General features: G+C 43.9%; 1 protein-coding gene across 1 annotated transcript; it reads right to left on the minus strand.

Annotated features, from left to right (window-relative positions):
• Positions 1-3,517: 3,517 nt before the first annotated feature.
• Positions 3,518-23,721, minus strand: mboat2b (membrane bound O-acyltransferase domain containing 2b; the record flags this gene model as incomplete). Its single annotated transcript, XM_083934130.1, has 13 exons — positions 23,527-23,721; positions 22,115-22,260; positions 21,725-21,802; positions 20,121-20,216; positions 14,081-14,136; positions 13,935-13,989; positions 12,911-13,094; positions 11,540-11,732; positions 9,213-9,316; positions 9,060-9,124; positions 8,784-8,916; positions 8,043-8,194; positions 3,518-3,686 (listed from the first exon to the last, which is right to left on the minus strand). Exons 1-13 carry the CDS (start codon positions 23,614-23,616, stop codon positions 3,518-3,520), a joined length of 1,521 nt encoding a protein of 506 aa, XP_083790256.1. The 5' UTR covers positions 23,617-23,721.
• Positions 23,722-24,516: the final 795 nt, after the last annotated feature.

A 24,516-nucleotide genomic window follows, 5' to 3' on the forward strand; every position in this document is an offset into this window, starting at 1 on the left:
GAACAATAAAATTACAAATCAAGAAACAACACTGTTGAGAATATAATCATCTAACAAAACGGATAGAAAAGCATTTAACTACAGAGGAAGAATGAAGGCCTACACTTATTCAACTATATAAAGGCACATCCACGTTATTAACAAAATGTGTTCTTCAACATTTTTTAACAGTTTTATGGCTTTCATGTTTGTTTTTTGTTTTTTTATTCATTATTATTTACAAATGTCAGTGTTTTGACAATTTGATATCATTAATAAACACAATAGAATTAGGTCTTCTGTTTATTTATTCCATCATTTTCCCGTGTAACAAATATGTGTCCTTGTCTTTTTTCCATGACTGTTTCCCACTTACGGGAGGTCACATATCTCACTAGTGTCCAGAAATCAGGCAAAATAAATTTTAAAAAAAAGAAAAATAATTTTGATGTATTGTTTATTTATAATCATTTATCCTGTGTCTGGTGGTTTTGATGAAAAATACTTTGTATTTAGCCTCAATCTTTGAAAACACAAGTAGGTTTATCATGTGAGTAATAAATATAATGACTCAGTAACCGTGCAGCACAGTGTCAGCCTGCTTCAGAGTCACTTTATTAGGGTCCAAAGTGCAGAGAGTCCGCAGAAGGTCACAGGTAACTGTAACACAAAGGTTCTCAACATGCTCTCTAAATATCCACTGACAATACTACTGAAAATGTAAAATGAACGAGTTAGATTAGAATTATATCTTAATACGTATAAAATAATAATTCTATTTGTATTTCAAACTTTGAACCATTATGATGTGATCAATTTTGACTGGGCAATTACAATAGCTATGTTATATACTGTATATTATTATGAATCATAGTTTTATCACCTATAATTATAATAGCTACAATATATAATAATATTGTATTTATTTAATGTGTTGTGGTGGTTTTGCATCTATTTTTGATGGTTATATATTATCATGAATTACAGTTTTAACACTTAATAATAATTGTATTTCATTTTCCCTCCGTTCAAACATGAACGAGCACAGATGAACACACACACACACACACACACACGTGTCAAGTGTCAAAAAAATCCAAGGTTTAATCACATCATTTACAAAAAAAACAAATATCGAACGTACAGACAGGTGGCTGGTTCGCTGTGAGAACATTAATTTCATGATTCGTCTTAAACAATCGCCGTACCCTCTGTGTTCATCAACAATGTCCCATTCTCATCCGGGTCTCATGACGCTGCACATGAAAACAAAATGTGGAAAACGGGACATACAGGAACTTTAAGAGACGTGCTGTCCTGGTTTTAAAATAGACTATAAACACAAAGCAGTAGTGTAGAAAATGTCTTTTCCCTCAACATCATGAGATGTCAGGTGGTTAGGCAGATGGTTGAGGTCAGGCGTTGACCTCGCGTGGTTAGGGTCAGGACAGCTGATGGTCAGGGGATGTGCAAGCATGGATTGATGGCCTTCTTGGCGCTTGAATGCTACGCAGGGTGTGTCTTGCAAGGAAAACTAGTGGGATTAATATTAACGTAACGTGATGCATAATTTAAAAAAGAATACTGGAAAAAGGAGTTGGTGCAGAAGAATTACTTTTTTTCCCACTTATGAAACCAATACCTCCAGCTAGTCTGAAACTTGAGCTAAATCAAAGCGTTTGCTTAAACTGAACCATTAGCTAACTTGAACTAACTGGTTTAGCTTCTACACTGAGCTGTTAGCTAACCCAAAACAAACATCAGTAGTTTCCACAATGCACCGTTAGCTAAGTGGAACTAACTGGTTTAGCTTCTACACTGAGCTGTTAGCTAACCCAAAACAAACGTATGTAGTTTCCACACTGAACCGTTAGCTAACCTGAAGTAATTACTTTGGATTAGACGACAACTCAGCTTCTACACAGAGTTGTTAGCTTACCTGTTCCAACTGTTTTTTTTTTTAGCTAAACTGGACCATAAGCTAACTGGTTTAGCTTCTGCACTGAGCTGTCGGTTAACCCAAAACAATGTTTCTTTATGAAATGTCAGCTAATCTGAAGCAAACTAAACTGTCCATCAGATAAACTAATCCAGACTGTAAGATTTCCCACTAAACTGCTTGTTGTTGGCTCCACCTAACCAAACTGTTTCAGTTGCTCAACAGCACCTTAGCTAACCTGAACTCCACTGTACTGTCTTCTAAACTGAACCAGTAAATAACCTTCTTTTATTTTCCACACCGTACCATTAACTAGGCTTCTCCACAGAGATGTTTGCTAACCTGACCCAAACCTTTTAAGCTTAAACCTTTAGCCTAACCTAACAAGATAACCGCAACACTGACCCTTTAGATAGCTTAAACCAGTGTTAGCGTTGGCTCCACTAAACCAGATTATTTAAGCTAACCATAACCAAACTGTTTTAGCTTCTAAATTAAACATGAACCAACGGATGAACTCCCTGCTGGTATGTAATACTTTATTATTTAAGAGGAAGTTAATTGTAGCATTTCAGTTCACATCATGGAATTTGAATTTCAGCGTGATTTTCCTAATTTCCCATGATTCAGTGAGGCATTTTCATCTCAACACATCTTACATCAAAAACACTGTCTGGAATCACATAAATAACAACATGACAAAAACTTTGACATCTATAAATGTAAACACGACGCCCTCCTCACACACCAACAGAGAGTAAATACTTATCCTGCAAAGTAGCACTTTTCTTTTTCTTGTAAAAAACAAATCAACTAAGGCGACTGAGTGGAATAATCATTGGCACTTTCTCCAAACTAATTTCTATGAACACTGTGATGTTGTGGTTTAATAGATTATAACACGATGACAGTCAGACAGTCTGGGAGGAATGTGGACGAGAACAGTTCATTGGAACTTTCTTTGTTCCTTCATTTACTTGTTTAATGCACTAACTCACTGGCCTGCCCATTCATCCGGTTCCTCATTTATACTTCCACGTGCTCATCCTGTCTGTTCATACACTGGACTTCTCTTTAACATGCTCTCATTCAGCCATGGGCTCCTTTAATCATCTGTTCAGTCATTCCTCTATTCATCCTTTCATCTATTCCTCCCTTCATTCATTCATTTCTGCAGATGGACGGTCAGCAGGATCTGACCGCAAAGAAAATGGAGTTCAACACTACACGGGTGGCAATGACGTTTCAGGGCAGCTGCTCCAGATGAAGTTACAATATATCCCTCTTAATTGCAGATTTGTCTGACCCCAAAAAGTATCTTCCGTCGGTAATGGATCCAAATGCTATCCCGGCAGTCGTACTTCCTTGTCTTGTCATAGTTTTGTGGGGAAACACTTCATCAGGTAAAACACAGGCCTTTAGACAGTCAGGGCTGGTTTTCGTTCCCGTCGTCCCGTGAATCCAAATAATACAGTGTTTACCTTGACCATCGGGTTTCTGTACCCGGGACAGGAGGAGGGTCCGTTTGCTATGGTTCACCTCCTTGTCTTTCTGTACAAGTTTTTGGAAATAAAATGTTGTACACTTTCGTCCTGTGTTTCATGTGGTCTTTTCCTTCTGGCTGCAGTTGCTATCTGTAGCCTCCAGGTGGTGCTGGACCGGCTCCTGGAGGAGGTTCTGCTGCTCTTTGAGGCGCAGATGTCTCGGTTTGACCGGCAGCGCTACGGCCAGCAGAACACAGCCGATATGGAGGCTGAAGTACCAGGACCTGCAGGGGGAGGACACGGGGGAAGAGGTTTCAGGTTATCTAATGATACGTTTAATCCAATGGAGCTACAACACACGTCACAATTTCCCCCTGGGATTATTAAAGTATTTCTGATTCCGATTCTGATCAAACAGCTAGAGAGGGCGAGTCACTGGATTCAAGTTTCATCTTTACACACTGATGGAATAGTTATCCATTTGGTTTATAGTTTATGGAGTTTATAGTTGACTCGTCCAGACAGTCCGGAACTCTTCTCTTCATCACCTGGAGGAGCTGAATGTGACAACACAGACGAGTGAATCAGCTAAACATTAAAAATACTTTATTTACCCTGAAGCTCCAAGTACAAAGTCTGTTAATGTCCCAGTGAGTCCAGTACAAAGTCTGTTAATGTCCCACTGAGTCCAGTACAAAGTCTGTTAATGTCTCGGCGAGCCCAGTACAAAGTCTGTTAATGTCCAGTGAACCCAGTACAAAGTCTTTTAATGTCTCAGTGAGCCCAGTACAAAGTCTGTTAATGTCCCAGTGAGTCCAGTACAAAGTCTGTTAATGTCTCGGTGAGCCCAGTACAAAGTCTGTTAATGTTCCACTGAGTCCAGTACAAAGCCTGTTTATGTCCCAGTGAGCCCAGTACAAAGTCTGTTAATGTTCCACTGAGTACAGTACAAAGCCTGTTAATGTCCCAGTGAGCCCAGTACAAAGTCTGTTAATGTCCCAGTGAGTCCAGTACAAAGTTTGTTAATGTCCCAGTGAGTCCAGTACAAAGTCTGTTAATGTCCCAGTGAGTCCAGTACAAAGTCTGTTAATGTCCCAGTGAGTCCAGTACAAAGTCTGTTAATGTCCCAGTGAGCCCAGTACAAAGTCTGTTAATGTCCCAGTGAGTCTAGTACAAAGTCTGTTAATGTCTCGGTAAGCCCAGTACAAAGTCTGTTAATGTCTCGGTGAGCCCAGTACAAAGTCTGTTAATGTCCAGTGAACCCAGTACAAAGTCTGTTAATGTTCCACTGAGTCCAGTACAAAGTCTGTTAATGTCCAGTGAACCCAGTACAAAGTCTGTTAATGTTCCACTGAGTCCAGTACAAAGTATGTTAATGTCCATTGAACCCAGTACAAAGTCTGTTAATGTTCCACTGAGTCCAGTAAAAAGCCTGTTAATGTCCCAGTGAGCCCAGTACAAAGTATGTTAATGTCCCAGTGAGTCCAGTACAAAGTCTGTTAATGTCCCAGTGAGTCCAGTACAAAGTCTGTTAATGTCCCAGCGAGTCCAGTACAAAGTCTGTTAATGTCCCAGTGAGTCCAGTACAAAGTCTGTTAATGTCCAGTGAGTCCAGTACAAAGTCTGTTAATGTCCCAGTGAGTCCAGTACAAAGTCTGTTAATGTCCCAGTGAGCCCAGTACAAAGTCTGTTAATGTCACAGTGAGTCCAGTACAAAGTCTGTTAATGTCCCATTGAGTCCAGTACAAAGTCTGTTAATGTCCCAGTGAGCCCAGTACAAAGTCTGTTAATGTCCCAGTGAGTCCAGTACAAAGTCTGTTAATATCCCAGTGAGTCCAGTACAAATTCTGTTAATGTCCAATGAGCCAAGTACAAAATCTGTTAATGTCCCAGTGAGTCCAGTACAAAGTCTGTTAATGTCAAGTGAACCCAGTACAAAACCTGTTAATGTCCCATTGAGCCCAGTACAAAGTCTGTTAATACCCCAGTGAGTCCAGTACAAAGTCTGTTAATTTCTCAGTGAGTCCAGTACAAAGTCTGTTAATGTCCCAGTGAGTCCAGTACAAAGTCTGTTAATGTCCCAGTGAGTCTAGTACAAAGTCTGTTAATGTCTCGGTAAGCCCAGTACAAAGTCTTTTAATGTCTCGGTGAGCCCAGTACAAAGTCTGTTAATGTCCAGTGAACCCAGTACAAAGTCTGTTAATGTTCCACTGAGTCCAGTACAAAGTCTGTTAATGTCCAGTGAACCCAGTACAAAGTCTGTTAATGTTCCACTGAGTCCAGTACAAAGTATGTTAATGTCCATTGAACCCAGTACAAAGTCTGTTAATGTTCCACTGAGTCCAGTAAAAAGCCTGTTAATGTCCCAGTGAGCCCAGTACAAAGTCTGTTAATGTCCCACTGATTCCAGTACAAAGTCTGTTAATGTCCCAGTGAGTCCAGTACAAAGTCTGTTAATGTCCCAGTGAGTCCAGTACAAAGTCTGTTAATGTCCAGTGAGTCCAGTACAAAGTCTGTTAATGTCCCAGTGAGTCCAGTACAAAGTCTGTTAATGTCCAGTGAGTCCAGTACAAAGTCTGTTAATGTCCCAGTGAGTCCAGTACAAAGTCTGTTAATGTCCCAGTGAGCCCAGTACAAAGTCTGTTAATGTCACAGTGAGTCCAGTACAAAGTCTGTTAATGTCCCATTGAGTCCAGTACAAAGTCTGTTAATGTCCCAGTGAGCCCAGTACAAAGTCTGTTAATGTCCCAGTGAGCCCAGTACAAGGTCTGTTAATGTACCAGTGAGTCCAGTACAAAGTCTGTTAATATCCCAGTGAGTCCAGTACAAATTCTGTTAATGTCCAATGAGCCAAGTACAAAATCTGTTAATGTCCCAGTGAGTCCAGTACAAAGTATGTTACTGTCAAGTGAACCCAGTACAAAACCTGCTAATGTCCCATTGAGCCCAGTACAAAGTCTGTTAATGTCCCAGTGAGTCCAGTACAAAGTCTGTTAATTTCTCAGTGAGTCCAGTACAAAGTCTGTTAATGTCCCAGTGAGTCCAGTACAAAGTCTGTTAATGTCCCAGTGAGTCTAGTACAAAGTCTGTTAATGTCTCGGTAAGCCCAGTACAAAGTCTTTTAATGTCTCGGTGAGCCCAGTACAAAGTCTGTTAATGTCCAGTGAACCCAGTACAAAGTCTGTTAATGTTCCACTGAGTCCAGTACAAAGTCTGTTAATGTCCAGTGAACCCAGTACAAAGTCTGTTAATGTTCCACTGAGTCCAGTACAAAGTATGTTAATGTCCATTGAACCCAGTACAAAGTCTGTTAATGTTCCACTGATTCCAGTACAAAGTCTGTTAATGTCCCAGTGAGTCCAGTACAAAGTCTGTTAATGTCCCATTGAGTCCAGTACAAAGTCTGTTAATGTCCAGTGAGTCCAGTACAAAGTCTGTTAATGTCCCAGTGAGTCCAGTACAAAGTCTGTTAATGTCCCAGTGAGCCCAGTACAAAGTCTGTTAATGTCACAGTGAGTCCAGTACAAAGTCTGTTAATGTCCCATTGAGTCCAGTACAAAGTCTGTTAATGTCCCAGTGAGTCCAGTACAAAGTCTGTTAATGTCCCAGTGAGCCCAGTACAAAGTCTGTTAATGTCCCAGTGAGCCCAGTACAAGGTCTGTTAATGTACCAGTGAGTCCAGTACAAAGTCTGTTAATATCCCAGTGAGTCCAGTACAAATTCTGTTAATGTCCAATGAGCCAAGTACAAAAATCTGTTAATGTCCCAGTGAGTCCAGTACAAAGTCTGTTAATGTCCCAGTGAGTCCAGTACAAAGTCTGTTAATGTCAAGTGAACCCAGTACAAAACCTGTTAATGTCCCATTGAGCCCAGTACAAAGTCTGTTAATGTCCCAGTGAGTCCAGTACAAAGTCTGTTAATTTCTCAGTGAGTCCAGTACAAAGTCTGTTAATGTCCCATTGAGCCCAGCACAAAGTCTGTTATTGTCCCATTGAACCCAGCACAAAGTCTGATAACGTCCCATTGAACCCAGCACAAAGTCTGATAACGTCCCATTGAGTCCAGTTCAAAGTCTGTTAATGTCCCATTGAGCCCAGCATAAAGTCTGTTAATGTCCCAGTGAGTCCAGTACAAAGTCTGTTAATGTCCCATTGAGCCCAGCACAAAGTCTGTTAATGTCCATTGAGTCCCTGTGTGAACAAAGCGAGTGGGTGTGTTGATGACGTTTCTATCGTGAAGAAAACAAACCTCTGAGACACCACCGAAAATGTGTACTTGGAGAAACAACAAGATAAGGGCTGACGTCCTATTCATCAGAACATGAAACGCCAAGAGACTAGAACTTGAACTGGCTCCTGCACGCTCTACACAGGCGCCACCACTTCCTTAAACCAAACGGAGTAGTGTTGTGTGCTACATGTGAGGAAGAGACACTCTGGATAATGTCCAGTGAATCAGTTGCCATATCATGTCCGTATATATGAGATCCCAAAGGATCAATAAAGAGAAGTCTAAGAGAAGTCTAAGTCTAAAATGGCCAAAGTTAACCTGGGTTAATCCTGACTGAAACTGCGTTGAACCCGAGTTAAACCTGACTGAAACTGAGTCAAACCCAAGTTAAACCTGACTAGCTCACTGACCTGTAGAATTTGATGGATGGACCCATGGACAGCAGGACGAAAGGCACCACAGTGTAGCAGATGGCGATCTGAGTGGCCGCCCAGGTGATGACATCATAGACCAGTTTGTGGGTGGGTGATTGCAGGAAGTGGGGCCGAACGTTGTGTCGGACCTGAGATAATAACAGTCATCGTCAGCTAACCGTTACTAGCTAACAGTGAGCTAGCAGAAATATAAACTAATGCTGCATTTAGGTGCTCCTCGGATGATCTGATGGTTCTTCATGAGCGTTACTGAGGAAACAACATGGACGCTCCAAAGAAGACGTATTTTAAATCAGTGATTTCCTTTTATTTATCAGTCAGATATTCTTTACCTGACTTGTTTTCATAGTTAATGCTAATGCTAAAGCACTTGTTACCATGTTGTTACCATGTTACAGATTACATGAGAGCAAAAAATATATATATATTATGTATAATAATATGTGAATTCATAAAAAGAATAAAAGACTAACCAACCAGGCACAGGTTAGATTTTCTAAAGCCTGAAAATATCCAAGAGAAGCTGCAGAAGTCTAGTTTTCACACTTATATACTAATAACACTTGAACTACAATATGATGAAAGATTATTATTATATTATTAAGTTTTTCCCAACATCGCCACAAACAAACTGCCTACCACAGGTTTGAGTCGGCGTTCATGACAATTTCGCAAGTGACGCAGCATGACAGCTAAGAGTTAGTGTGGACAGCTCACCGCTCTAGCAGCCAGCGTGATGACGATGCCTGTGAGGAAGGTGAGGTAGTAGCCTGGATAAGCTCCATGCCACATGGCCGACAGGATGAAGGTTGCTGCTGTCGGGTGGTAGGGACACCGCTCATAACACACCCTGTCGAGGCAATCAAATACGGTCACTTCTCAAAAAAAACAAGATGGCAACAACCAAAACAACCATCTCTTATAAAGTCTGTGGTCTAACTGTAGATCAATAATATTAGAAACAACATAGAAACAGAATAAATGTGTTCAGACCTTTTGAGCCAATGAGCTGTCTGGATGTTCCAGTTGTCGAGGAAAACTTTGAAGCTGGTGGCTAACTGAAACCAAACAGAGACACAAGGATATTTATTCAATAACATCCAGGCCAGAGTCAAACGTGGCGTGTAAAGTCCGGACGGCCCTGACCTCGATGTTCAGGATCCTCAGGTTGGAGTTTTGGTCCCAGCGAGGAGCGCCATTGCTGTCGTAGCCATTGAAGCCGAAGCCGGCAGCATTGTTGATGGCATCAGCTGAGGGTCAGAAGACATCAGAAGAAGGTGAGACAGATGAGACATGTGAGACAGGTGAGACAGAAGACGCCTTCAAACTGCGACTTTGTTTTGTCTCCTGTGTGGACCAATCAAGCTTGCTGTGATTGGTTGTAGTTCACGTTTTCGTTACTGTGATTTGTCATAGGTCATGTTGCTGTGATTGGTCGTGGATCAGGTTGCGTTGCTGTGATTGGTTGTAGGTCACCTTGCAGTGATTGGTTGTAGATCACGTTTCGTTGGTGTCATTGGTCGTAGGTCACGTTTCATTGCTGTGATTGGTCGTAGCTCACATTTCGTTGCTGTGATGGGTCGCAGGTCACGTTTTGTTGCTGTGATTGGTCGTAGGTCACGTTTTGTTGCCGGGATGGGTTGTAGGTTGCGTTGCTGTGATTGGTCGTAAGTCAGGTTTAGTTGCTGTGACTGGTCGTAGGTCAGGTTTAGTTTCTGAGATTGGTCGTAGGTCAGTATCCGTTGCTGGGATTGGTCGTAGGTCAGTATCCGTTGCTGGGATTGGTCGTAGGTCAGGTTTAGTTGCTGTGATTGGCCGTAGGTCGCATTTTGTTGCTGTGATTGGTCGTAGGTCACGTTTTGTTGCTGTGATTGGTCGTAGGTCACATTTTGTTAGTGTGATTGGTCGTAGGTTAGGTTGCTCTGATTGGTCGTAGGTTACGTTACTGTGATTGGCCGTAGGTCAGGTTTCGTTGCTATGATTGGCCGTAGGTCAGGTTTCTTTGCTGTGATTGGCCGTAGGTCAGGTTTCGTTGCTGTGATTGGCCGCAGGTCAGGTTTTGTTGCTATGATTGGTCGTAGGTCAGGTTTAGTTTCTGGGATGGGTGTAGGCCAGTATCCGTTGCTGTGATTGGTCGTAGGTCAGGTTTAGTTGCTGTGATTGGTCGTAGGTCAGGTTTAGTTGCTGTGATTGGTCGTAGGTCAGGTTGCGTTGCTGTGATTGGTCGTAGGTCAGGTTGCGTTGCTGTGATTGTCATGAATCATCACATTTAAATGAGGGGTCCTTATAGTCCTTAAAGGGTTTCCAGGTGGTGTTAAGTTACTGTTTCAGTGGTATTGAGGACGGTGTAACACTGTGCCACATGCATATTTGATCTGCACAGAAATATGGCTCTCTGCTGATCGTGGTGGTGCCTGCTGCCGTGGTCCTGCATGACGCCTCCTGCTACTATTGTCACTATTACTCATATATAATATCATTAGTTTTATTCTGCTGTATTAACTGCCATAACATATAAGTCATATTCACATTACTATAGATATTATTATAGTTACTGGAAGTGTCTCTGTCTATGTGTCCGTCTTTGTCTTTCTCTGTCCATCTGTCTGTCTTTGTGTCTGTCTCTGTCTCTCTCTGTCCATCTGTGTGTCTTTTCTCTCTTTCTCTCTTCTTTTCTTCCTCTCTCCGGTGCAGACAGATGTCTGTCCTCCACAGAGCTGGGTCTGTCTGACGTTCCTGTCTGTTAAAGGGAAGGTTTTCGTTGCCACGGTACTCTACAGGGGAATTGTTGGGTCTGTGTAAATCATAAATAAGTTATAGAGTGTGGTCTTTACCTACTGTGTAAAGTGTCCTGAGGTAACTTTTGTTGTGATTTGGGACTATAAATCAAATTGAATTGAACTGAAACATGTTGTTCTTTCTGCAGTTCGCTGCAGTTTGTAGAAACAGAGGACAAAAAGAACCGGAAGAGAGTCGAGGACAGTTTAAAGAGCAGAGAGGCGTCCCCCTGAAGCTGAGATGAACCGATTCCTGTCTCTCAACGTATCACCTAAAAATGCATGGGAAAAGGATTTGGGGGTAGACATTACTGAGGTCCAGTGGAGGGACATTCTGAAACTGGTCCACTCATCTTCGATTTGTGCGAGGCTCGGCCTATTACAGTGGAAGGTGCTTGGAGCCCATTTCACCAACGCTAAACTGGCTAAGATATACCCTCGTCACAGTGACGCTTGTAACCGCTGTAAGCAGTCCCCAGCCGACCACACACACATGTTCTGGACGTGCCTGAAGCTTAGTGGCTGAAGAATCAGTGGGATTTATGTTGGGGTTTTTTGTTTTTGTTCCTGTTTGCTTACTTTAACCCAGATGTATTGACACACTGTACAACTGTTGCACTTTTTCTTCTTTGACCATCTTGAAATTTGTGAAAAAAATGTGGGAGAAAAAAGGTGAGAGAGGCTTCAGACACTCACCGAGCGTCCAGACAAAGTAGTACTTGGGTCTGGTGGTCAGCATGGACAGGTACAGGTAGACCACACGGGCGTAGAACGGCATGTTGGCGATGAAGTCGTCGTCGATGTTTCTTTCCACAGGGAAAACTTTACACACCGACAGGAAGACCAAGAGGCAGAAGAAGGAGGTGGCCACTTTACGGACGACCTCCGTCTGAGGAGACACACAGTCACACTTTGTCTCAGTCATGGAAGCATCCTTTTTCTTTCTAGTTTTAAATTCTATTCTAGTCTATATTTTAAGACAATCAAGATATTCTTTGAAAATCAAGATATTTTATGAGAATCAAGATATTTTATGAGAATCAAGATATTTTATGAGAATCAAGATATTGTATGAGAATCAAGATATTTTATGAGAATCAAGATATTTTATGAGAAACAAGATATTTTATGAGAATCAAGATATTTTATGAGAAACAAGATATTTTATGAGAAACAAGATATTTTATGAGAATCAAGATATTTTATGAGAATCAAGATATTTTATGAGAAACAAGATATTTTATGAGAAACAAGATATTTTATGATAATCAAGATATTTTATGAGAAACAAGATATTTTATGAGAATCAAGATATTTTATGAAAATAAGGAAGTTTCTGGAAATAAGGAAATAATTAAACTAATTAATAATTTAATTATTAATTAAATTTTATGAAAATTAAGATATTTTATGAAAATTTAGATATTTTATGAAATTTTCGATATTTTAGGAAAATTCATATGCTTTATGAAAATTATGACATTTTTGAAAGTTATGATTCATGAAGATTAAGATATTTTAGCAAAATAAATGTATTTCATGAAAATTAAGATATTTTATGAAAATTAGGACATTTTATGAAAAAGATATTTTATGAAAATTAAGATATTTTTTAAAATTAAGATATTTTATGAGATTAAGATATTTTATGAAAAATGAGACATTTTATTAAAAAAGATATTTTCTGAAAATTAGGACATTTTGTGAAAATTAAGATATTTTATAAAATTAAGATATTTTATGAAATTAATATATTTTATGAAAATTAAGATATTTTATTAAAAAAGATATTTTCTGAAAATTAGGACATTTTATGAACAGTAAGATATTTTATGAAAATTCAGATATAAATCTCTATAGTATACCGACCTTTACCATTTATCTCAATCTCTTTTGGGCTCAGTTTGTTCTAAATCAGCACAACTATTGCAAACGTTATAACTGAACTATCAGAAGGTACTCTAATGAATGATTTGTGTATGTGTGTCATCTACACTTATGTTTATACAGCAGGAGTCATAAGTTAAGAGTCATGGTCGTGGCGGTGCTTGCGGCCGCGTGGCGTACGTTTGGCGAGGGCTCGTTCTGCCTCAGCTTGTAGTTGGACTTCCTGTGGGCGTCCTGGTCTCTGTGGTGACGGGGGTCCCCCTCGATGAAGGCGATGTAATCGTTGTAGGAGCAGGTGGGTCCGGCCAGGATCCCCATGAAGTTACAGTTGTAGCTGAAGTACTCCAGCAGACTGGGCATCCTCCTGCACACACAGCCAATCAGAGGTCTCCGCAGTCAAAACATCCTGAACGTCTGATTACAGCGGAAACATACTCACACGTGTACATGTACGGAGGACTGAACCTGCTAACATAAAACTAAATATATGATTCCATAAATAAATGAATGTTCCCTAAAATAATAAATATAAATATAATAAAATGTGACATAAATTAATACTTCTGCTAATAAGCTTCTTCATTTAATTGCACTTGTGCAAATTATCATATTAATTTGTCTTCCTATTGAATTATTATAATTTATTAAGTTTTTAGTATAAAAAAAACATTTAATTTCACAACTTCACATTTGTTTATTCATTTTTAAATGTATTTATGTATTATTTTTTCTTTATAGTTTTCTATATTCATTTCTTTTTACATTGTTTATTATTTATTTGAATGACAGGATCCTCATTTGTATAATGAACAAGAAATGCATAAAGAATAAAGAAAAATATATAAATAAAATAAAGATGCTTATCAAAACAAATATCGATTTATCAATTAAGTAATCTCTTTATTTATTTTAAATATTATGTTTAGTATATATAATGTGGTATTCATTTGTTCATCAAGTCATTTATTTATGTATTTAAATAAATTTATGTATATGTATATTTATGTATATTGTGGCATGTTGTACTTAAACTTCTGTACATTTATCTGTCTGCTGAAAACCTCTAACAAGCAAATATCAGTATCAGTTCAAAGTTATTAGTATAAAGAAAAGATTTATTAAATGACTGACGATTATAATAAACTGAGTATATCTGTATTTTATATGATTAAAGTGTCTCTGTAGCTGAGAACAACTAACAAACCTGATCGCCAGAATCTTCTGTCCCGGAGTCAGATGTTCTTCTTTTCGTGCCATTCCTGCATGACAACCATAGAAAATAATAAAAACATATGAATATGAGCAGTAAACATAAACTCACGTGTGCAGCTCGTCACGTTTTTATCTCACCGTCGTGGATTTCAAACGCCAGGCTGGTGATCTTTTGTGTTATCACCATCATGGGGCTGCAGGGACGACAGTAGAGCGTTAAAGACAGGACACATGTTTGTGATACAACAGAGCTATGGAGGACTGAACCTGCCCAAACAAAAAGTGTATCATATTTCACATACATACATAAATAAATTACTTCATGTATAAATGAACAAACAACATTAATATAATAATACATGAATTGATATTTCTGGTTAATGCGCTTCTTTATTAATTTGCCTTTATATTAATTCCCCTAATTCCGTTTTGCATTTTCTTTATTTATTTTAAATGTATTTATATATACATTTATTTATTTCTATTTTTTCTTTTTACATGTTTTATGCATATCTTCTTCACTATGCTTCTGAGGGTGCTGACATTCAAATACATGTAAATTATGTCAACGTACTGTATATAGGAAACTAGTTAGAAAATAATACAAAAATAAATGGATAATAAAAGGAAAATTAAATATTAATATTTAATAGTAAATAAAGTGTGGAATGAATACAAAGGTAAATAACTAAAAGGGCAAATTGACACAGAAATAGTGAGTGAGGAGGGAATCAGGAGTGAGTGAGGAGTGAATCAGGAGTGAGTGAGGAGGGAATCAGGAGTGAGTGAGGAGGGAATCAGGAGTGAGTGAGGAGGGAATCAGGAGTGAGTGAGGAGTGAGTGAGGAGGGAATCAGGAGGGAGTGAGGAGAGAATCAGGAGTGAGTGAGGAGAGAATCAGGAGGGAGTGAGGCGAGAATCAGGAGGGAGTGAGGAGTGAGTGAGGAGTGAGTGAGGAGTGAATCAGGAGGGAGTGAGGAGAGAATCAGGAGGGAGTGAGGAGTGAGTGAGGAGTGAGTGAGGAGTGAATCAGGAGGGAGTGAGGAGGGAATCAGGAGTGAGTGAGGAGTGAATCAGGAGGGAGTGAGGAGTGAATTACGAGGGAGTGAGGAGGGAATCACGAGGGAGTGAGGAGGGAATCAGGAGTGAGTGAGGAGGGAATCAGGAGGGAGTGAGGAGGGAATCAGGAGGGAGTGAGGAGTGAATCAGGAGGGAGTGAGGAGAGAATCAGGAGGGAGTGAGGAGTGAGTGAGGAGTGAGTGAGGAGGGAATCAGGAGTGAGTGAGGAGTGAATCCCGAGGGAGTGAGGAGTGAATCACGAGGGAGTGAGGAGGGAATCAGGAGTGAGTGAGGAGGGAATCAGGAGGGAGTGAGGAGGGAATCAGGAGTGAGTGAGGAGAGAATCAGGAGGGAGTGAGGCGAGAATCAGGAGTGAGTGAGGAGTGAGTGAGGAGTGAATCAGGAGGGAGTGAGGAGAGAATCAGGAGGGAGTGAGGAGTGAGTGAGGAGTGAGTGAGGAGTGAATCAGGAGGGAGTGAGGAGAGAATTACGAGGGAGTGAGGAGGGAATCACGAGGGAGTGAGGAGGGAATCAGGAGTGAGTGAGGAGGGAATCAGGAGGGAGTGAGGAGGGAATCAGGAGGGACTGAGGAGTGAATCAGGAGGGAGTGAGGAGAGAATCAGGAGGGAGTGAGGAGTGAGTGAGGAGGGAATCAGGAGTGAGTGAGGAGTGAATCCCGAGGGAGTGAGGAGTGAATCACGAGGGAGTGAGGAGGGAATCAGGAGTGAGTGAGGAGGGAATCAGGAGGGAGTGAGGAGGGAATCAGGAGGGAGTGAGGAGGGAATCAGGAGTGAGTGAGGAGGGAATCAGGAGGGAGTGAGGAGGGAATCAGGAGGGAGTGAGGAGGGAATCAGGAGGGAGTGAGGAGGGAATCAGGAGTGAGTGAGGAGGGAATCAGGAGGGAGTGAGGAGGGAATCAGGAGGGAGTGAGGAGGGAATCAGGAGTGAGTGAGGAGGGAATCAGGAGTGAGTGAGGAGGGAATCAGGAGGGAGTGAGGAGGGAATCAGGAGGGAGTGAGGAGGGAATCAGGAGTGAGTGAGGAGTGAATCGGGAGGGAGTGAGGAGTGAATTACGAGGGAGTGAGGAGGGAATCACGAGGGAGTGAGGAGGGAATCAGGAGTGAGTGAGGAGGGAATCAGGAGGGAGTGAGGAGGGAATCAGGAGGGAGTGAGGAGTGAATCAGGAGGGAGTGAGGAGAGAATCAGGAGGGAGTGAGGAGTGAGTGAGGAGTGAGTGAGGAGGGAATCAGGAGTGAGTGAGGAGTGAATCCCGAGGGAGTGAGGAGTGAATCACGAGGGAGTGAGGAGGGAATCAGGAGTGAGTGAGGAGGGAATCAGGAGGGAGTGAGGAGGGAATCAGGAGTGAGTGAGGAGAGAATCAGGAGGGAGTGAGGCGAGAATCAGGAGTGAGTGAGGAGTGAGTGAGGAGTGAATCAGGAGGGAGTGAGGAGAGAATCAGGAGGGAGTGAGGAGTGAGTGAGGAGTGAGTGAGGAGTGAATCAGGAGGGAGTGAGGAGAGAATTACGAGGGAGTGAGGAGGGAATCACGAGGGAGTGAGGAGGGAATCAGGAGTGAGTGAGGAGGGAATCAGGAGGGAGTGAGGAGGGAATCAGGAGGGACTGAGGAGTGAATCAGGAGGGAGTGAGGAGAGAATCAGGAGGGAGTGAGGAGTGAGTGAGGAGGGAATCAGGAGTGAGTGAGGAGTGAATCCCGAGGGAGTGAGGAGTGAATCACGAGGGAGTGAGGAGGGAATCAGGAGTGAGTGAGGAGGGAATCAGGAGGGAGTGAGGAGGGAATCAGGAGGGAGTGAGGAGGGAATCAGGAGTGAGTGAGGAGGGAATCAGGAGGGAGTGAGGAGGGAATCAGGAGGGAGTGAGGAGGGAATCAGGAGGGAGTGAGGAGGGAATCAGGAGTGAGTGAGGAGGGAATCAGGAGGGAGTGAGGAGGGAATCAGGAGGGAGTGAGGAGGGAATCAGGAGTGAGTGAGGAGGGAATCAGGAGGGAGTGAGGAGAGAATCAGGAGTGAGTGAGGAGAGAATCAGGAGGGAGTGAGGCGAGAATCAGGAGGGAGTGAGGAGTGAGTGAGGAGTGAGTGAGGAGTGAATCAGGAGGGAGTGAGGAGAGAATCAGGAGGGAGTGAGGAGTGAGTGAGGAGTGAGTGAGGAGTGAATCAGGAGGGAGTGAGGAGGGAATCAGGAGGGAGTGAGGAGTGAGTGAGGAGTGAGTGAGGAGGGAATCAGGAGGGAGTGAGGAGGGAATCGGGAGGGAGTGAGGAGTGAATTACGAGGGAGTGAGGAGGGAATCACGAGGGAGTGAGGAGGGAATCAGGAGTGAGTGAGGAGGGAATCAGGAGGGAGTGAGGAGGGAATCAGGAGGGAGTGAGGAGTGAATCAGGAGGGAGTGAGGAGAGAATCAGGAGGGAGTGAGGAGTGAGTGAGGAGTGAGTGAGGAGGGAATCAGGAGTGAGTGAGGAGTGAATCCCGAGGGAGTGAGGAGTGAATCACGAGGGAGTGAGGAGGGAATCAGGAGTGAGTGAGGAGGGAATCAGGAGGGAGTGAGGAGGGAATCAGGAGTGAGTGAGGAGAGAATCAGGAGGGAGTGAGGCGAGAATCAGGAGTGAGTGAGGAGTGAGTGAGGAGTGAATCAGGAGGGAGTGAGGAGAGAATCAGGAGGGAGTGAGGAGTGAGTGAGGAGTGAGTGAGGAGTGAATCAGGAGGGAGTGAGGAGAGAATTACGAGGGAGTGAGGAGGGAATCACGAGGGAGTGAGGAGGGAATCAGGAGTGAGTGAGGAGGGAATCAGGAGGGAGTGAGGAGAGAATCAGGAGGGAGTGAGGAGGGAATCAGGAGGGACTGAGGAGTGAATCAGGAGGGAGTGAGGAGAGAATCAGGAGGGAGTGAGGAGTGAGTGAGGAGGGAATCAGGAGTGAGTGAGGAGTGAATCCCGAGGGAGTGAGGAGTGAATCACGAGGGAGTGAGGAGGGAATCAGGAGTGAGTGAGGAGGGAATCAGGAGGGAGTGAGGAGGGAATCAGGAGGGAGTGAGGAGGGAATCAGGAGTGAGTGAGGAGGGAATCAGGAGGGAGTGAGGAGGGAATCAGGAGGGAGTGAGGAGGGAATCAGGAGGGAGTGAGGAGGGAATCAGGAGTGAGTGAGGAGGGAATCAGGAGGGAGTGAGGAGGGAATCAGGAGGGAGTGAGGAGGGAATCAGGAGTGAGTGAGGAGGGAATCAGGAGGGAGTGAGGAGGGAATCAGGAGGGAGTGAGGAGGGAATCAGGAGGGAGTGAGGAGGGAATCAGGAGGGAGTGAGGAGGGAATCAGGAGGGAGTGAGGAGGGAATCAGGAGTGAGTGAGGAGGGAATCAGGAGGGAGTGAGGAGGGAATCAGGAGTGAGTGAGGAGTGAGTGAGGAGGGAATCAGGAGTGAGTGAGGCGTGAATCAGGAGGGAATCAGGAGTGAGTGAGGAGGGAATCAGGAGGGAGTGAGGAGGGAATCAGGAGGGAGTGAGGAGGGAATCAGGAGGGAGTGAAGAGGGAATCAGGAGTGAGTGAGGAGTGAATCGGGAGGGAGTGAGGAGGGAATCAGGAGTGAGTGAGGAGGGAATGAGGAGTGAGTGAGGAGTGAGTGAGGAGGGAATCAGGAGGGAGTGAGGAGTGAGTGAGGAGGGAGTGAGGAGTGAGTGAGGAGTGAGTGAGGAGTGAGTGAGGAGTGAATCAGGAGGGAGTGAGGAGAGAATCAGGAGTGAGTGAGGAGGGAATCAGGAGTGAGTGAGGAGTGAATCAGGAGTGAGTGAGGAGGGAATGAGGAGTGAGTGAGGAGTGAGTGAGGAGGGAATCAGGAGGGAGTGAGGAGTGAGTGAGGAGTGAGTGAGGAGTGAATCAGGAGGGAGTGAGGAGAGAATCAGGAGTGAGTGAGGAGGGAATCAGGAGTGAGTGAGGAGGGAATCAGGAGGGAGTGAGGAGGGAATCAGGAGTGAGTGAGGAGGGAATGAGGAGTGAGTGAGGAGTGAGTGAGGAGGGAATCAGGAGGGAGTGAGGAGGGAATCAGGAGTGAGTGAGGAGGGAATGAGGAGTGAGTGAGGAGTGAGTGAGGAGTGAATCAGGAGGGAGTGAGGAGGGAATCAGGAGGGAGTGAGGAGGGAATCAGGAGTGAGTGAGGAGGGAATCAGGAGGGAGTGAGGAGGGAATCAGGAGGGAGTGAGGAGTGAGTGAGGAGTGAGTGAGGAGTGAATCAGGAGTGAGTGAGGAGTGAATCGGGAGGGAGTGAGGAGTGAATTACGAGGGAGTGAGGAGTGAGTGAGGAGTGAGTGAGGAGAGAATCAGGAGGGAGTGAGGAGAGAATCAGGAGGGAGTGAGGAGTGAGTGAGGAGTGAGTGAGGAGAGAATCAGGAGTGAGTGAGGAGTGAGTGAGGAGTGAATCAGGAGTGAGTGAGGAGTGAATCGGGAGGGAGTGAGGAGTGAATTACGAGGGAGTGAGGAGGGAATCACAAGGGAGTGAGGAGGGAATCAGGAATGAGTGAGGAGGGAATCAGGAGGGAGTGAGGAGGGAATCAGGAGTGAGTGAGGAGGGAATGAGGAGTGAGTGAGGAGTGAATCCGGAGGGAGTGAGGAGTGAATTATGAGGGAGTGAGGAGGGAATCAGGAGGGAGTGAGGAGTGAATTATGAGGGAGTGAGGAGGGAATCAGGAGTGAGTGAGGAGGGAATGAGGAGTGAGTGAGGAGTGAGTGAGGAGGGAATCAGGAGTGAATCAGGAGGGAGTGAGGAGTGAATCAGGAGTGAGTCAGGAGGGAATCAGGAGTGAGTGAGGAGGGAATCAGGAGGGAGTGAGGAGTGAGTGAGGAGTGAATCAGGAGTGAATCAGGAGGGAGTGAGGAGTGAATCAGGAGTGAGTGAGGAGTGAATCGGGAGTGAATCAGGAGTGAATCAGGAGTGAGTGAGGAGTGAATCAGGAGTGAATCGGGAGTGAATCAGGAGTGAATCAGGAGTGAGTGAGGAGTGAATCGGGAGTGAATCACGAGTGAGTGAGGAGTGAATCAGGAGTGAATCAGGAGTGAGTGAGGAGTGAATCAGGAGTGAATCAGGAGTGAGTGAGGAGTGAGTGAAGAGTGAATCAGGAGTCTCACCCTGTGAAGTCAGCAGAGTACATGCCGTAGTCGAAGACGTACACTCGAGTGATCTGACACAGACTCAGATAGCTGAGCGCCACCAGGAGGCAGTATCTGAAAATAACACACATTTAGTCAGCTAGACACAGCTTTGTGCTGCTAACACAAGCCTGACCATTTTACATTTTACAACAACTAACGTTAGCTAGCTTGCTAATTGCCAATGCTACATGCTAAACTGGTTAGCACCACAAAGAGATACATAAATATAGATAATATACATAATATGTAATGATAGATAATTTCAATACAATGAAATTACATGAAGTGAATAATATTTGAATACATACAACATATTAACTGGTCTGTAAACATTATTTCTGACATGTGAACGGCCCCCCACTCCATCTACAGGTACAAGACAACCAAATTCAAAGACTCGACTTTTCGTCGTTGTGTAGTCACTTTGGGTATCTGTGGTCATTGTTCACTTTCTGTGTTTTCTATGTGGTCATTTTATGTCCATTTTAGGGCGCACTCCCACTGTCCATCCGTACCGTGCCCCGTGCTTTAGGGTACTTGTCCCCCCCTCCCTCTCCCCCTGCGGCCCAGGCCCGTTTGTACTCACACCACCTGGGCCTCTGCGAATGCTTCTTGCCTGTCCATACGTCATCACGCCGTAACACGTCACACGCATTGATGACGTCATCACGATGTGTCGCTTTGTTTACAAATCTTTCCGTAGACCTCAGAGTTTTTGTGCGTCTTGTCCGACTGTTTTTAAATATTTTCATCCGACCAAATCTGCAGTAAACACTCCACCTCCGCATCACACCAACGTGAACCTTTCGCCGCCATTGTTTTAAATGTCCGTGCATGGTCTGTCGTTCTTTTTTATATGTCCCAACAGGCACACATAAAATGATGTCAGAACCGGCGTAGGCCTCGTGCTCGTACACGTGTGCACGCTCGTGCTCGTACATGTGCAAATGTGCTTCATAAAAGCCCACCTCTCCCAAACGGGCCGCCGACGGCAAGCGGGCGGCAGCTAGACACTGTACGGTTAGTTAGCTAATAGCGGTATGGTACGGTACTCACACTGGTCAAACGAACTAGACTTTACCCGTAAAACCTGTTTGGGCACGGTACGGATGGACAGTGTGAGTGCACCCTTAGTTATTTTGTACATGTTTGAGGTGGTTTGGCATCTATTTTTAGTTGTTTTGTTTTTCTGTTGCTTTTTTTTTTTTTATCGGCAATGAAGACTACAACTACCACAAACCCATCATGTTTTGCTTGAGACCCCTAGAGGCGATATTCCAGCAGGGGCCGTGGAGGACGAAGCTGGGACCCTCAGCAACAGTTTGAGCAAACACGATTAAGCTGAAATACGCTTTTCTCCTAAATCCGAACGTCCGGATCTCCTGTGAGCCTGTAGATGTTCAGCGAGGCTCAGTAATAACCAGCCTCTGTCTCCATCAGGATAAACGGTGACTGTTATGGACGCGGCTGCACTCAGACGCTCCTCTTCATCTCTGCACTGATTAATGACTCGTCCGCTTCCTCTGAGAGCTTTAATGCATCCTGAATCCCGCACGACCTAAAATTCTGCAGGAGCTCACTTGTGCATGTGCTCCACTCCGGTCAGGATCATGATGCCGTAGGTGAGTCCGCTCTGAAGCAGGAAGTGAAGGGCGTACCTGGAACACACAGGAAGTTCAACATCATCATTAAATCAAACACATGCATTTATCTTTTTAACGGTGGTACATATATTATTTTAAAATCACATAAAAAAACAACCTCAATTGTCACCACAACAAGTAAAATTCATTTAAACTATTTTTTTTTTTTCGCTTTATTGATAAACAGGTAAAGACATGTTTGAACAACTTCCCAACTCAGGACATGGGATCATCCTGGTTGCACCTGAACGCACAAATAAACTGTGAGTGTTTTCTTCTTCTCTTTCTTCACAGTTGCATTAAATAATGTTTAGTTTTTCATCTCACCAGCCGAAGCAGAAGAGGGCGAAATAGAGTCCCAGTATAGTGGCCACCACGTGTCTGATGAAGGGACTGGTTTTACTGGGATGAAGGAAGAGGCGAAACCAGAAGGCCGACAGCAAAGCACAGAGCTGACACACCACAAAGTTCACCTGCAGACAGAGAGTTGTTGTTGTTGTTGTTGTTTATTAATAATGAACGCAGTATAGTGAGCGACTGAACAAAATGAAATTAGAATTAAAGTGGAAATTCTGCAAGGCTCTGTACCAAACAAAGGTTTGTCTCTTCCGCCTGTAGAATATGACGTCTCTGTGTCTTTTAACCTATTTTACCTTCAACACAGGTGATTTCGATATTACACTGTTGTTCAGATTCAGACTGTCCTCACGTTCTTTTCATACAGAAATCTACAAAAACTAACAAACTGGAAGTCATTTGAATTCCACGTAGGGAGGAGGGTCAGGGTGGTGGATGGGTCCTAAAACACAGGAGGACTGGTGTTCAAGTACTGGAAGAACTGAGACAAACCACCTTTATCTGATCTGAACCAAGTCCTTTAGTGACTAAACTTAACCGTCACCATTAGACTAAACTTAACCGTCACCTTTAGTGACTAAACTTAACCGTCACCTTTAGACTAAACTTAACCGTCACCTTTTGTCGTCTAAACTTAACTGTCATTTTTTATTTAGCAAATTATCTGTATTATCTGATTTATGACAAAATTGTTATAACATACTGTATATATGGTATATAGGACATATATATATATATATATATATATATATATATATATATATATATATATATATATATGTATATTGTATATATGTCTATAAATATTGTATATACAGAATATAAAATGTATTTATTTGGTATATACAGCAGATTATTTCAGATGCAGGGTTAACACAGAGCTGTAACTGCATTAAGAGACTAATAATGTAATAATAAATGTTAATATTTTATTATTGGGGCCTGTAGGATCATAAACATCCTTCTTCTGGCTGATATAGTCAAATGTGACAAATGTGTCATCAGGATGTAAACAGTATCATATATATCTAAAATATATATATATACATATAATATAAATATACTATGTGTGTGTGTGTCCTCCACACCTCCACCCTGCTGCCTCTCATCCCACCGACGACACAAGAGAACAGAAGCCGTGTTCATGTCTCACATCCCCGGCTGTCTGAGCGCCGAGGCCTCCATCCATTTTGGACACCCCGACGCTGCACCGACGGTCTGATCCGCTCGGTTCGTGTCTCACTCGGGTTTTTTGTTGCCGTGCATGTCGTTTTTATCTCGGTGTGTTTGCGAGCGAGCCGCCGGTCTCCGCCCCGGAGCTCCGCAGCTCCGCAGGCTGCGAGGCTCGGCCGGTGTGGAGGAGCCGTCCCGGTGGATCTTACCTGGTCCAGCGGTAGGTTGGTGATCTCGCTGACCGGCTGCAGCAGGCTGGAGCCGGTGCAGGCCGTGGATTGGCTTTCTTCAGCGGCCATGACTCCGGGTCTGCCGGGTCCGCTGCTCCTGTGTCCGGCTGCAGCAGCTCAGAGGCGGCGGCGGAGGCTCCGTGATCCTCCTCAGTCTGTCTGTGTCTGTGTGTCCTGCTGATGATGCTTTCTCCTCTTCTTCCTGTTCCTCCTCCTCCTCAGTCTGTCTGTGTCTGTGTGTCCTTCTGATGATGCTTCCTTCTCTTCTTCCTGCTCCTCCTCCTCCTCCTCAGTCTGTCTGTGTCTGTGTGTCCTTCTGATGATGCTTCCTCCTCTTCTTCCTGTTCCTCCTCCTCCTCAGTCTGTCTGTGTCTGTGTGTACTGCTGCTGCTGCTGCTGCTGCTGATGATGATGCTTCCTTCTCTTCTTCCTGCTCCTCCTCCTCCTCCTCAGTCTGTCTGTGTCTGTGTGTCCTTCTGATGATGCTTCCTTCTCTTCTTCCTGCTCCTCCTCCTCCTCCTCCTCCTCAATCTGTCTGTGTCTATGTGTCCTGCTGATGATGCTTCCTCCTCTTCTTCCTGTTCCTTCAGTCCATCTGTCTCCCCCTCCTCTCTCTGGGGCCCCTAACATCCTCCTCCTCTGTTCTTCTTCCTCCTCCTCCTCTGTTCTTCTTCCTCCTCCTCCTCTGTTCTTCTTCCTCCTCCTCCTCCTCTGTTCTTCTTCCTCCTCCTCCTCTGTTCTTCTTCCTCCTCCTCCTCCTCTATTCTTCTTCCTCCTCCTCTGTTCTTCCTCCTCCTCCTCTGTTCTTCTTCCTCCTCCTCCTCCTCCTCCTCCTCCTCCTCCTCCTCCTCCTCCTCCTCCTCCTCCGTTCTTCCTCCTGGTCCTCTGTTCTTCTTCCTCCTGGTCCTCTGTTCTTCTTCCTCCTCCTCTGTTGTTCTTCTTCTTCCTCCTCCTCCTCCTCTGTTCTTC

The sequence above is a fragment of the Echiichthys vipera genome, assembly GCF_963691815.1.
Source record: "Echiichthys vipera genome assembly, chromosome: 19".
NCBI classification, from domain to species: domain Eukaryota; kingdom Metazoa; phylum Chordata; class Actinopteri; order Perciformes; family Trachinidae; genus Echiichthys; species Echiichthys vipera.